At 43.2% G+C, this 14,226-nt stretch overlaps 1 protein-coding gene across 1 annotated transcript in view; it reads right to left on the reverse strand.

Moving 5' to 3' along the window:
* The window catches only part of smyd3 (SET and MYND domain containing 3), a 223,733-nt gene that overhangs the window by 184,756 nt on the left and 24,751 nt on the right, over positions 1-14,226 (reverse strand). Inside the window, 1 exon segment of the mRNA XM_023986345.2 lies at positions 10,832-10,968. Within this exon segment, the coding sequence (XP_023842113.1) occupies positions 10,832-10,968 (137 nt within the window).

The following is a 14,226-nucleotide window of genomic DNA, read 5'->3' on the forward strand; positions in this document are numbered from 1 at the left end:
GTGAATTAGGCTTTGTTGCGAAATAGGAAGCCGATTCTAAATTTAATTTTGGATTGGAGATGCTTAATGTGAGTCTGGAAGGAGAGTTTACAGTCTAACCAGACACCTAGGTATTTGTAATTGTCCACATATTCTTAGTCAGAACCATCCAGAGCAGTGATGCTGAACGGGCGGGCAGGTGCGGGCAGCAGTCGGATGAAAAGCATGCATTTAGTTTTACTACATTTAAAAGCAGTTGGAGGCCACAGAAGGAGAGTTGTATGGCATTGAAGCTTGTCTGGAGGTTAGTTAACAAGGTGTTCAAAGAAGGGCCAGAAGTATACAGAATGGTGTCGTCTGCGTAGAGGTMGATCAGAGAATCACCAGCAGCAAGAGCGACATCATTGACATATAGAGAGAAAAGAGTCGGCCCGAGAATTGAACCCTGTGGCACCCACATAGAGACTGCCAGAGGTCCGGACAACAGGCCCTCCGATTTGACACACTGAACTTGATCTGAGAAGTAGTTGGTGAACCAGGCGAGGCAGTCATTTGAGAAACCAAAGCTATTGAGTCTGCCAATAAGAATGTGGTGATTGACAGAGTCGAAAGCCTTGGCCAGGTCGATGCACAGTATTGTCTTTTGTTGATGGAGGTTATGATATCGTTTAGGACCTTGAGCGTGGCTGAGGTGCACCCATGACCAGCTCGGAAACCAGATTGCATAGTGGAGAAGGTACGGTGGGATTCGAAATGGTTGGTGATCTGTTTGTTAACGTGGCTTTCTAAGATTTTAGAAAGGCAGGGCAGGATGGATATAGGTCTGTAACAGTTTGGGTCTAGAGTATCTCCCCCTTTGAAGAGGGGGATGACCGCGGCAGCTTTCCAATCTTTGGGGATCTCAGACGATACGAAAGAAAGGTTGAACAGGCTAYTAATAGGGGTTGCAACAATTTCGGCAGATAATTTTAGAAKGAGAGGGTCCAGATTGTCTTGCCCAGCTGATTTGTAGGGATCCAGATTTTGCAGCTCTTTCAGAACATCAGCTTTTTGGATTTGGATGAAGGAGAAGCGGGGGATTGGATGAAAGCAAGCTGGGGGGGGGGGGGGGGGCTTGGACAAGTTTCTCGGGGGTGCAGAGGTTGTTGGCCGGGTTTGGGGAATAGCCAGGTGGAAACATGACCACCGTAGAAAATTTTAGTTATCGATTATCGGTAGGTTTATCGTGGTGACAGTGTTTCTTAGCCTCAGTGCGGTGGGCAGCTGGGAGGAGGTGGCTTTTATTCTCCATGCGACTTACAGATGTGCCCAGAAAAACTTTCTGGAATTGTGCTAACAGGATTGCAAATTCGTTAGGAAAGCTAAGGCTAGCTTTTTCAAACTGCCTAAATGTTGAGAAACTAACAATCAAAATAAAAAAACTAGACAGTCCCAAAAATATTGAATTTAGCAGATTTTGATTTGTTATTATGTTTTGAGCAAAAGAACACCATTATCCATGAGAAAAATGCTGATAGAATTCAGCAGGAATGGCATTAAAACTGCAACAGTTCTCTTGGCTCCATGGTAAAATTTTGTGTAGAATTCAGTTAATAACCTTAGCAAACTTGCTAATAAATCTCTCAGCTGCCATGGGAGAGAAATTTGTAGAATTCCAGGAAATTGGCTAAAAAAGCACAAAACAAAGAATTCTCTACACCACCAATATGGGCCTACTAAAATACAGCCACGCAGACTGGCCAACGTCAGCATGCAGAACTATTCACCCCTCCAAAGTCAATACTTTGTAGAGCCACCTTTTGCAGCAACTACAGCTGCAAGTCTCTTGGAGTATGTCTCTATAAGCTTGGCACATCTAGCCACTGGGATTTTTGCAGTTCTTCAAGTCAAAACTACTCCATCTCCTTCAAGTTGGATGGGTTCCGCTGGTGTACTGCAATCTTAAGTTATACCACAGATTCTCAATTGGACTGAGGTCTGGGCTTTGACTGGGCCATTCCAAGATGTTTTAATGTTTCCCCTTAAACCACTCGAGTGTTGCTTTAGCAGTATGCTTAGGGTCATTGTCCTGCTGGAAGGTGAACCTCCATCCCAGTCTCAAATCTCTGGAAGACTGAAACAGGTTTCCCTCAAGAATTTCCCTGTATTTAGCGCCATCCATTATTCCTTCAATTCTGAAAAGTTTCCCAGTCCCTGCCGATGAAAAACATCCCCACTGCATGATGCTGCCACCACCATGCTTCACTGTGGGGATGGTGTTCTCGGGGTGATGAGAGGTGTTGGGTTTGCGCCAGACATTTCCTTGATGCAGCTCCTTCAGGGTTAACTTTGTTCTCCTTGGCTGGTCCGTGAGTTTTGGTGGGTGGCCCTCTCTTGGCAGGTTTGTTGTGGTGCCATAATCTTTCAATTTTTTAATAATGGATTTAATGGTGCTCCGTGGGATGTTCAAAGTTTTGGATATTTTTGTATAACCCAACCCTGATTTGTACTTCTCCACAACTTTGTCCCTGACCTGTTTGGAGAGCTCCTTGGTCTTCATGGTTCCGCTTGCTTTGTGGTGCCCCTTGCTTAGTGGTGTTGCAGACTCTGGGGCCTTTCAGAACAGGTGTATATATACTGAGATCGTGTGACAGATCATGTGACACTTAAATAAAGTCCACCTGTGTGCAATCAAACTAATTATGTGACTTCTGAAGGTATGTGGTTGCACCAMATCTTATTTAGGGGCTTTATAGCAAAGGGGGTGAATACATATGCACGRACCACTTTTCCGTATTTTTATAAACAACGTTTTTTGTTTGTTTTTTTCACTTCACCAATTTGGACTATTTGGTGTATGTCCATTACATGAAATCCCCCCCAAAAAATCTATTTAAATGACAGGTTGTAATGCAACAAAATAGGAAAAACGCCAAGGGGGATGAATACTTTTGCAAGGCACTGAACATTACAATGATGAGGCTTAATTTCATGGGCAGTAGTACATAGGTAAGGGAAGGTAGTATTATTAAGACAAAGAATGATTAACTAGTGCTCACACACACAAACACACCAAATAAGGCTCTCTGCAACTGAGTAGAATCTTAATGGGGCATTTTACAGCTAAAACCCACTAGCCTTTTACCAGAGCCTTCTACCACCCACACACACACACACACACRTTCAGCTCATATAAAGTGCCTATACACGGAACATTCCAAAAACATGGTACCTAATCATATCTTTAAAACATGTTTTCTTAGCCCTCCTTCCCTCTTGCCCCATCCACCRATGCATTATTCATCTACTCTACCCATTCCAGCAGGAGAGAGAGAAAAAGAGACAAATGGGGAGAGAGAGAGAAAAAGAGAGAAGAGAGAGTTAAAACAAGAGAGTGGGCTCATACCTGAGAACACAGTGCCCCCTGTTAGTGGCATAGAGAATGACAGGTTGCATTACAATACATACAGGTACAGTATAAAGCTATGTGAAAGTATAGTGTGTTGCATATGTCTGGTGCTGAAACCACAGAGATATAGGTTACTAGTACAAGGTCACCGTAACACTGATGCCATGCCTCTTCAACCTCAGGAGGCTAAAGAAATGTGGCTTGTCACCTAAAACCCTCATACATTTTTACAGATGCACAATTGAAAGCATCCTGTCGGGCTGTATCACCGCCTGGTATGGCAACTGCACCGCCCGCAACCGCAGGGCTCTCCAGAGGGTGGTGCAAACTACCCGCCCCCCTGGACATCTACAGCACCCAAAGTCACAGGAAGGCCAAAAAGATCATCAAGGACATCAACCACCCAAGCCATTGCCTGTTCACCCCGCTATCATCCAGAAGGCGAGGTCAGTACAGGTGCATCAAAGCTGGGACCGAGAGACTGAAAAAGAGCTTCTATCTCAAGGCCATCAGACTGTTAAACAGCCATCACTAGCACATTAGAGGCTGCAGCCTATAGGCATAGACTAAAAATCACTGGCCACTTTAAGGAATGGAACACTCATCACTTAAATAATGCTTACATCTGGTATTACTAATCTCATATATATATACTGTATTCTATACTTCTACAGTATCTTAGTCACTTAATAATGTTTACATATCTTGCATTACTCATCTCATATGTATATACTGTATTCTAATGTATCTTAGTCCGTTCCGCTCTGACATTGCTCAGCCATATATGTATATAGTCTTAATTCATTCCTACATAGATTTGTGGGTATTGGGTATGTGTTGTGTAATTTGTTAGATATTAGTGTACTGTCGGAGCTAGAAGCACAAGCATTTGGCTAAACCCGCAATAACATCTGCTAATCACGTGTATGTGACCAATACAATTTGATGCTACAGTGTGTGTGTGTGTGTGTGTGTGTGTGTGTGTGTGTGTGTGCGCTAGGTCAGTGGGGCGAGAAGGAGAGGTTGATGGGACAGCCGAGGTGTATAATTTCCTCTCCCACAGGAAGTCACTGTGGAACAATGCACATCGCCTTGGTCCCGATGTGTGTGTGTGTGTATGTGCAAGCTACTACCTACTGCCCTCAGCTCTCTGAACGTGTTCAGTGTCTCTTCATTGAGAGGATTTAATATCAGTTCATTATCATGGACATACGCCTTGCATTGGCTACAACTACATAATAATATGATAGTGTATTGCATTCACGTTACATTCAGCTACTATCAGGTGAAGTTTACCTCCCTATACCGAGGTGCTACCTAGCACCTGGGATCAAATGACAGGGAGGCCAGGGAGCAGTGTTGCTCAACCTGCGGTCCGGGGGCCACTACTGGTCCCTAGGATAATGCTGAGCGGTCCCTCAGATGGTCAGAAGCCTGACACTCATTTAATTAGATCTATAGTGTTAGATTTAATATAAACCCAAGGAGGAAGGGCCATAGCTTGCCTGTTCATTGCCCAGAAAAGACCATGGCAGTCCCTGGTATAAAAAAAAGTTAAGAAACACTGCCACGGAATACTGGACATACCATAATAAACTATAAGAATGTGGTAATTCCATGGAGCTGAAACAGTGTAGTATTCCATCCAACAGCCATCATTCCCAGGTGCTGTGGTTCTCTCCCACTGTCAACTCCATGTTCCCATAATGGGATTATCAGGAATACTGTGTGTGCTGTGTCTATAGTATATGATTTTGGTGGTCTGCCGTATGGCCATTGACCTCAATGACCTCAAGGGTAATTATGAGTGTGTCTGCACTGGCCCTCCCTCAGGCAGCCACACACAATATTGTTACTGAATGACCAAAGGCAATATTCAGCCTGGGGGAAGGGAGAGATGAAAGGAGGGAAAAGTGAAAGGGAGTGAGTGATGAGGAGGAGTGTCTCAGACCTGATGCCAACATATGTCACACGTATGTTCAAAGGGCAAAGTGCAAAAGGCCAGACACCGCGCGCGCGCGCACACGCACACGCACACACACACACACACACACACACACACACACACACACACACACACACACACACGTCTGAGTGGGTGGTCTCTCTCCCCGACTCTCCAGCTCTCTTTTTCTCCCGGGGTAGATGGATACAGACCTGCCATTTTCTGTCTGCCGCTTCATCTCTCTCTCCATCCATCTCTCGTTCACCCTCGCCAAGTATGAGATATCAGTTATTGACCAAAACCAAAATAACTCTGAGCTGTATGTTCGTCCAGTCAGCACCCCATTGCATAGGGTAATTTACTCAGATTATTCTTCAGAAACTAAAAGAAACCAAGCAAGTCAAACAAGAGCTGAAAGATTCCAACAGTAACAGAACCTTACAGAATAATATATTCTATCTGTGCTCATGAATGCATGAGGAGTATTCTGTTTCAATAACTCTCTCACACATACAATCTCTCTTTCTCCAGGGTAATAATCAACCAACCCACGCTCCGCAACTTTAATTAAACGAGTCGATACTCCTCTGTCCATCTCGCTCTCTCCATCGCTCTTTTCCTTCGTCGGAATGTTACAGGGGTCCCATCGGATCATTCCTGTTTAAAAATCAGGATTTTCCCGTTTTCTCATCTCCACAGACACTTCTTCTATTCCACACTAATTGGGAATTTCTCCTCCACACCAGTCAAGGCTGACGATAATTTTGACTTAATAACGAATAAATAAATACAATAACAGTGAAAACACACACAAAACACCCACTTATCCCAGAGAGTGTGCATGTGTTATCCCAGAGAGTGTGCATGTGTTATCCCAGAGAGTGTGCATGTGTTATCCCAGAGAGTGTGCATGTGTTACCAGAGAGTGTGCATGTGTTTATCAGAGAGTGTGCATGGTTATCCCAGAAGAGTGTGCATGTGTTATCCCAGAGAGTGTGCATGTGTTATCCCAGAGAGTGTGCATGTGTTATCCCAGAGAGTGTGCATGTGTTATCCCAGAGTGTGCATGTGTTATCCCAGAGAGTGTGCATGTGTTATCCCAGGGCCAGTGTGAATCCTGTCTGATATTGAACTATTCGTTCGGGGAAGAGACTTCACTAAGTGGAGAAACAGCCCACTCACTCATTTGTAATGGAGATTCTACCTTCCTTCCATGTTGCCTCAGACTACTCAGACCAGTTCTGTCCGCCTGTCGGTCTGTACCGCTCTCCCTTTTGCATTATGTACTATAGGATGCGGAGTTCCACAGAAGGACTCACTGTAGAGAGTGTCTTTGTCTCTCTCTGACACGAGTCACTCAGACACACACGTGTATGTTTGCTATTTGAACAGTGATGGTAATCAGAACCGGGTCTTGGTGTGAGATGGTTTATAAAGACAGAGATGGGCCCAGAAGGCTAGCTAGCCATATAATGTAAAACAGCTGTTGCTTTTTATAACAGTTCATCTCACACACAACCTAATAAACACACAAATGTACATTCACACAACAGTTGTTTGTGCGTCCCTGACAAGACCATCACCTTAACTAACCCCCTCTCTGGTTCCAATTCTAGTCTGGCATAACACACAAAATTCTAACAAATCACGCAACTGTAAATAAACAATTTAAACAAGACATTCATTTAAACACGCTCTCTCACAACAACAAAAAACAGATACCTCACACACACACAGCTAGGTCTGACTAAAGAAGTACATGAGTGGAGAGCAGCTGCAGGTTGAAGARCTGTGAGGAGTGAGTTCCGGTTTCATGCTGAGAAACACAACGAGATCATCAGGAATACCAGGAACAACACACTTTAACTGTGTACAAAAACATACTCTTTACAAATCAGAGGGGTGTACTACGACGCGGGATAGAGGAGTTTGATGAGCTAGCTTTGGTAAATTCTGAGTTCAACTCGGAATAACTGTTGACACAAAAGTGGATCACCTTTTAGCCAGTGTCATGGCTGTCCTGTGAGGATCACATTGGGTCAGATGAGCTTGGCAATGGCTGACAGTAACCAGACCTTCTCTCACCCGCAGAGGGGAGGAGAGAACTGGTGTGTGGATTTTGACACCTCCTCACCCGGTCGTAATTAAGCAGGAGAGGACTCTCGCTCTACCCTCCAGTATTGCCTAAAGGAATGTCTTGTCTCCAGACTTTTGCTCACCCAAAACTATAATGTCCAAAAAGTAGATAATGGAACAATAATTCTAACATAAAGAATGTGGGGAATGGTCAGTGGGGAGTTATAGAAAACTGATGTCACATTGTTTTTAATTTTGTGATGTCATTAAAAAACTGTATGGACAAAATACTAAATTGAAAAGGATACCCCCTTTACCTGTCAAGTTTCCATCCAATACGTTGTGCATAGGATATGAACAATGATGAAGTATTTTTGTTATGATATTAATGTGATTTTAGAAGTCATAAGAGAACTTCTAATCATATCCTTTCAGGTCAGAAAACGTGTCAGACGGAAGGAGACGTCCCCTTTGGCCAGTGTGCATAAAAAGCCTTGGTAACGAAATTAACATTAGACCAGAAAAGCGTGGAGCGATAGCTACATGTCTGAAATGGTTGGAACTTTGAACCTCAACACGAGGTGAAGAAATAAACTCACCTTTCTTTAGATCAGGAAAGATGGGGAGCTGCAGCCCACGTCTGAAGTGGTCTAAATCCTGACTATCAACATGAGGAGGAAGAGGCGTAAAACTCCCCTCTCAGACAATCACTGGTACAGCTGATTAGCTGTCCTGAGTCAAATATTTCAAACTCTTCAAACCATCCCATCCTACTACGAGTCTCAAATCACCGTAGTACACTACTCTCATCACCGCACTGGAACCATCTGGCTTATCTTCAAATAAGCAGCTTCAGGAGCGAATGGAAGAGTGAACTATGTAGTTATGTTCAGGACTACACAACGGACAAGAGCACCCACACGTAAATACATTCATGATTTCTTATTTTGAACGGGCGGCGGTTCGTGTGCAAACTATATGATTGTGAAAATAGTTACAGAATGTATCCACGATAAGTGTCCCTTTCTCTCTCCCCATGTCGTTGGGTAAAATGCCATATAGTGTCAGTCCGCTAGGGACCTTTGTCTCATGTAAAGGGTGTATGTTAATTCTGTGTTATTATTTAGTTAGCTAGTAAATAAATAATTAAACCAATTGGTGTAGTACTGAATCATGAGCAAGCCTGTGGTTTTGCAGATGCATGTGGCTATGACTGTCAAAATGAGGATATGATAAGATTTATAAGATGACTGTTTATTGATGTAATAGATATACCTTATAGAGTTTAATTTAGGAGATGGTGACTCTTTAAAACAACCTCTTCCGTGGTGCCCCAAATCCTAATGAGTTAAGTGTTACATGATTAATTTAAATTGGATAACAATTAAACATCGTTAGTGGATTAAATAATTAATGAATGTAAAGTCACGACACCAGGTACATTTCTATGGCAACAAATCCTTCGAACGTAACCTGCTCTGGGGCAGGCAAACTCCACTTTATCCTAAAATGAAGAGTCTGAGCCTTGAGTTGAGGACCAAACAAATCAGATTCCCTCCCTCTCGCAAAGAGTGCGCCATCATTTCCTTCATTCTCCGGACCATTTGAGGAAGACGACTGATTTAACATTTTATTAATCAAATTACTGTGTTAGAATATTACTAGTTTTATCATACACTTAGTGGACTGTTTATTAGGTACACCACCCCGTTCATGAAAATGGTTAAAGCAGGCTGACAGGCATCGAGGCATTCAGTTACTGTTCGATTGAACGATAGAATTGGCTAAATGAGTGACCTAAGCGGCTTTAAGCGTGGTATGATAGTCGGTGACAGGCGCGCCGGTTCCAGTATCTCAGAAACGGCAGGTCTCCTAGGCTTTTCCCGCACGACAGTATATATGGTTTACCAAGAATGGTGCGACAAACAAAAAACATCCAGTCAGCAGCATTCCTGTTGGCGAAAACAGCTCGTTGATGAGAGGTAAAAAGGAGAATTGTGCAAGAATTGTGCAAGCTAACAGGCAGGCCACAAACAGGCAAATAACGACGCAGTAAAAACAGTGATGTGCAGAACGGCATCTCGGAACACACGACTCGTGCCCACGGATGGGCTATTGCAGCAAACGACCACACCGGGTTCCACTCCTATCAGCTAAAAACAAAAAGCAGCAGCTCCAGTGGGCACGCAATCAACAACACTGGACAATTGAGGAGTGGAAAAACATTGCCTGGTCCGATGAATCCCGGTTCCAGTTGGGTCATGCTGATGGCAGAATCAGGATTTGGTGTAAGCAAATTTTGGTTTCCTGTTACTCGTTAGGGTCCTTGATACCAATTGAGCAATGTTTCCATGCCCCAAATAATTCAGGCTGTTCTGGAGGCAAAAGGGGTTTTGACCCAGTTCTAGATGTTTCTAATAAGGAACACCTTCCTAATAGTGTGTTTGTAACCCCCTTTTGCTCTCAGAACAGCCTCAATTCGCATGACACCATTTTTTTATTAAAGTGAAACATCCCATTCATCTCTAAGAGAGCCCTTTTTTCCAAGGGACTAGCTATGTGTGTGTGCGCGTGTTACCCCAGGGGCAGTGTGAATCCTGTCTGATATTAAATATGTCATTCAGCAATTTTTGTCTGCCTGTCTGTCAGTTCATCCGTCTCATTGTCCGTCCGTCCATCCCTGTCCACCCCCTTCCTTCTGCTCTCCCCTTAACTCACCTTCTCTGTCCAGGAACTCTGGACTAAAATTGGACTGATTTGCATTATGTAGATGTGGAGTTCCACAGAACGATTCACTTTAGAGAGCATCTGTCTCTCTCTGACACACGAGTGACGCACACACACACACACACACACACACACGCGTGTATGTTTGCTATTTGAACAGTGATGGTTATCAGAACCAGGTCCTGGTGTGAGATGGTTTATAAGACAGAGATGGGCCCAGAAGGCTAGCTAGCCATATAATGTAAAACAGCTGTTGCTTTTTATAACAGTTCATCTCACACACAAACGTATACTCATGCGACACACACACACACACACACACCTGATTAAYAGACAGAAACAGCCTAGAGAAGTACATGAGTGGAGAGCAGCTGCAGGTTGAAGACCTGGGAGGAGAGAGGTCCGGTTTCATGCTGAGAAACACAWTGAGATCATCAGGAATACCAGGAACAACACACTTTTACTGTCTACAAACACACACCATTTACACATCAGGCCTGCTGGGAATCTTTTAGACATATGTGAAGGTATGACCAGCCCACCAACAGAGCAGAGAAACAGGCTGCAGTGAGAGAGCCTGGGTACTATAGTGTGGGCCCTGCCTCTTCACTACTCCATCTTGTTTCACATCATTGGGACAACACATCGTTCTGTCTGTCTGTCTCGCATGCACGCACGCACGCAAGCCACACACACACACAGCTGCAGTGATCTACCTTGGCCAGCAGGCTGAGGGGGTCCACGGCGGGTAGTTCCTGCGTGATGTTGGGGACTTCCTGTTGGATGTAGAGCTGGAGCATGGCGCTCAGCTGAGACAGTCCCTCCCTCCTCTCCTCTCCCATATCACACAGGTCTGTATAGGAGAAAGAGCGGTCAGCGGAGCCACACGCGCAGTGACATGGTCGGTCTTTGTTTTCGCATTATTCATATTTCCTGGTAAGTAATCAACATGTAAGTATGAAGAAAAAAAGAAATCTACGCTATATTTGTTGCTGAMAGGAAGACTAGTAAAGATCGACACAGAGAAAGAAGAGTAGAGAGAGAGAGAGAGGTGGGCACAACATTAGTTATCCTATAAGTAACTACTCCAAATTACACTTGATTTACAGAAATAAATATGACCTGATTCACAATGGTTTCAACAGTATATCATGAAAAGATCAATCTATTGGGCTGATCAATATTTCGTGCTATAGTAATGTGTTGAAGTATATTACAAAATGTTTATACTTATAAAGGCCTTAATATCATGAAAAGAATGAAGTAATGTAAAATAAATACTGTACAATTAATCACATTAGAAACGATCAAAATGTCTGCTGTCTATTCTCTATGGTCCAACTCCAGTCCTCCAGTACCCCCAACAGCACACATTTTTATTGTAGCCCCCGGACAAGAACACCTGATTCAACTTGGAAATGAATCATCAAGCCCTCAATGAGTTGAATCAGGTGAGTTTGTCAGAGGCTACAACAAAAATGAGTGCTGTTGGGGGTTCTCAGGGAGCGGAGTTGGGAAACACTGGTCTAACAGGTTTCTGTTTGGTGACGTTTAAGTCCCTGCTACAGTGTTGTTTGTGGTGGGTAAATGAATATATGTGGCTCATGGTGAACTACTACATGGTGAACTACTAACTACWGTGRCTTCAGAAAGTATTCACACCCCTGGACTTATTCCACATTTTGTTGTGTTACAGCCTGWATTCAAAATGGATTAAAAAAATTATAATCATCTCCCCCTCATCTACACACAATARCCCATAATGACAATTACACATTAGTGAAAACATATTTGTAGACATTTTTACAAAATTGGTGAAAATGAAATACAGAATTATCACAACCCTGAGTCAATACTTTGTAGAAGCACCTTTGGCGGTGTTTATAGCTTTGAGTCGTCTTGGTTATGTCTTTATCAGCTTTGCACATCTGGATTTGGGGATTTTCTCCCATTCTTGCTCAAAGATTTTCTCAAGCTCTGTTAAGTTAGATGGGGAGTGATGGTGAACAGCAAACTTCACAGATCTTTCCACAGATTTTCAGTTGGATTCAAGTCTGGGCCACTCAAGGATTTTCACATTCATGTTCTGTAGCCATTCCAGCATTGCTTTGATTGTATGCTTGGGGTCATTGTCCTGTTGGAACGTACATCTTCACCACCAGTCTAAGGTCGTTTTCACTCTGAAGCAGGTTCTCATCAAGGATTTGTCTGTATTTGGCGCCATTCATTGTTCTCTCAATCCTTACCAGTCTCCCAGTCCCTGTGTCTGAAAAGCATCCACATAGCATGATGCTGCCACCACCATGCTTCAAGTTAGGGATGGTGTTAGATGGGTGATGAGCTGTGCCTTTCTCCAGACATAGTGCTTTGCATTCAAGCCAAATAGTTACATTTTTGTCTCAGCAGATCAAAGAATCTTTTGGATTTGCCTGTATATTATGCTCTCAGTCTTTCACGTGCCTTTCTGTAAACTCCAGGCGTGCTGACATGTGCCTTTTTCTCAGGAGTGGCTTCTGTCTGGCCAGTCTCCAATAAAACCCAGATTGGTGAAGTGCTGTAGAAACTGTTGTCCTTTTGCTAGGCTCTCCCATCTCGGCCAAGGAACTCCGTAGTTCTGTCAGAATGGTCATTAGATTCTTGGTCAACTCTGACCAAGGTCCTTCTCACCCGGTTTGGTCGGACGGCCAGCGCTAGGCAGAGTCTGGGCAGTTTCATATTTTTTCAATTTCCCAATGATGGAGACCACGGTGTTCTTGGAAACTTCCAACACTCTAGAAATTGTTTAATATCCTTCCCCAGATATATGCCTCATCACAATTCTCTCTCAGAGATCTACGGACAGTTTCTTGGACTTCATGGTATAGTTTCTGCTCTGACGTGCACTGTCAACTGTGGGACACAGGGGTGTGAATACTAACGTAAAATTGATATTTCTGTTTTTATTTAAATCACTTTATCATTATGGGGTATTTTGTGTAGATGGATCATAAAAAAAATTATATTTAATACAATTTGAATTAAGGCTGTAACACAATAAAATGTGGAATAAGTATAGAGAATACTTATTGAAGGCACTGTACAAGTACCACAAATATGCAGAGGTTGCACGCTCATATATTTTGGAACACTTGAAAACATAAAATACACAAAGAATATGATATACACATGAGACGATCAACAACCCAAACTGACGAGCTGCAGTTCGTTAATCACAGTTTAATACACAGAACACACATAAAATCAGGCCTATATGGAATGTACTTCAGCTATGGATATCACATGAGATTCTACATAGAAGACAAGATGCACGACACAAATGACACGAGGAACTTCTCACATAAACTTGAACTGTAAAATTGAAATGGAGCATACGTCATATGAAACATTCCATGACTCCTTAGATATGTTATTCTCTGCTGAAAAAAAAACTGGAATACTTAAGATCTCCTGAACATGAAGTCACTCTCAATGAGTGTTCGAAGCGACCATTGATTTCATATTGTACTGTGTTGCTCTGCCTGCTATCTATGTGGCTAGCTATACTCTGTTACGTCGGAGCTAATAACGTGGCTCCTGTTATATTTGTCATCCATCTTCTCATCTCAGATCTCATCTAGGTCTTCAATCAGGGCTGTGCATTTCAGAACCAGGGGACAACCGTTAGGATTTACTCAAACATTCTACGTACATGCCTTTTTCTTATTCTTTGTCAACATTGTCTTGATGATAGTGCATCCCCCTGGAGAGATATGTGATGATAGTGCATCCCCCTGGAGAGATATGTGATGATAGTGCATCCCCCTGGAGAAATATGTGATGATAGTGCATCCCCCTGGAGAGATATGTGATGATAGTGCATCCCCCTGGAGAGATATGTGATGATAGTGCATCCCTCTGGAGAAGATATGTGATGATAGTGCATCCCCCTGGAGAGATATGTGATGATAGTGCATCCCCCTGGAGAGATATGTGATGATAGTGCATCCCCCTGGAGAGATATGTGATGATAGCGCATCCCCCTGGAGAGATATGTGATGATAGTGCATCCCCCTGGAGAGATATGTGATGATAGTGCATCCCCTGGAGAGATATGTGATGATAGTGCATCCCC

Source organism: Salvelinus sp. IW2-2015, linkage group LG4q.2, assembly GCF_002910315.2.
Source record: "Salvelinus sp. IW2-2015 linkage group LG4q.2, ASM291031v2, whole genome shotgun sequence".
In the NCBI taxonomy this organism is placed as follows: domain Eukaryota; kingdom Metazoa; phylum Chordata; class Actinopteri; order Salmoniformes; family Salmonidae; genus Salvelinus; species Salvelinus sp. IW2-2015.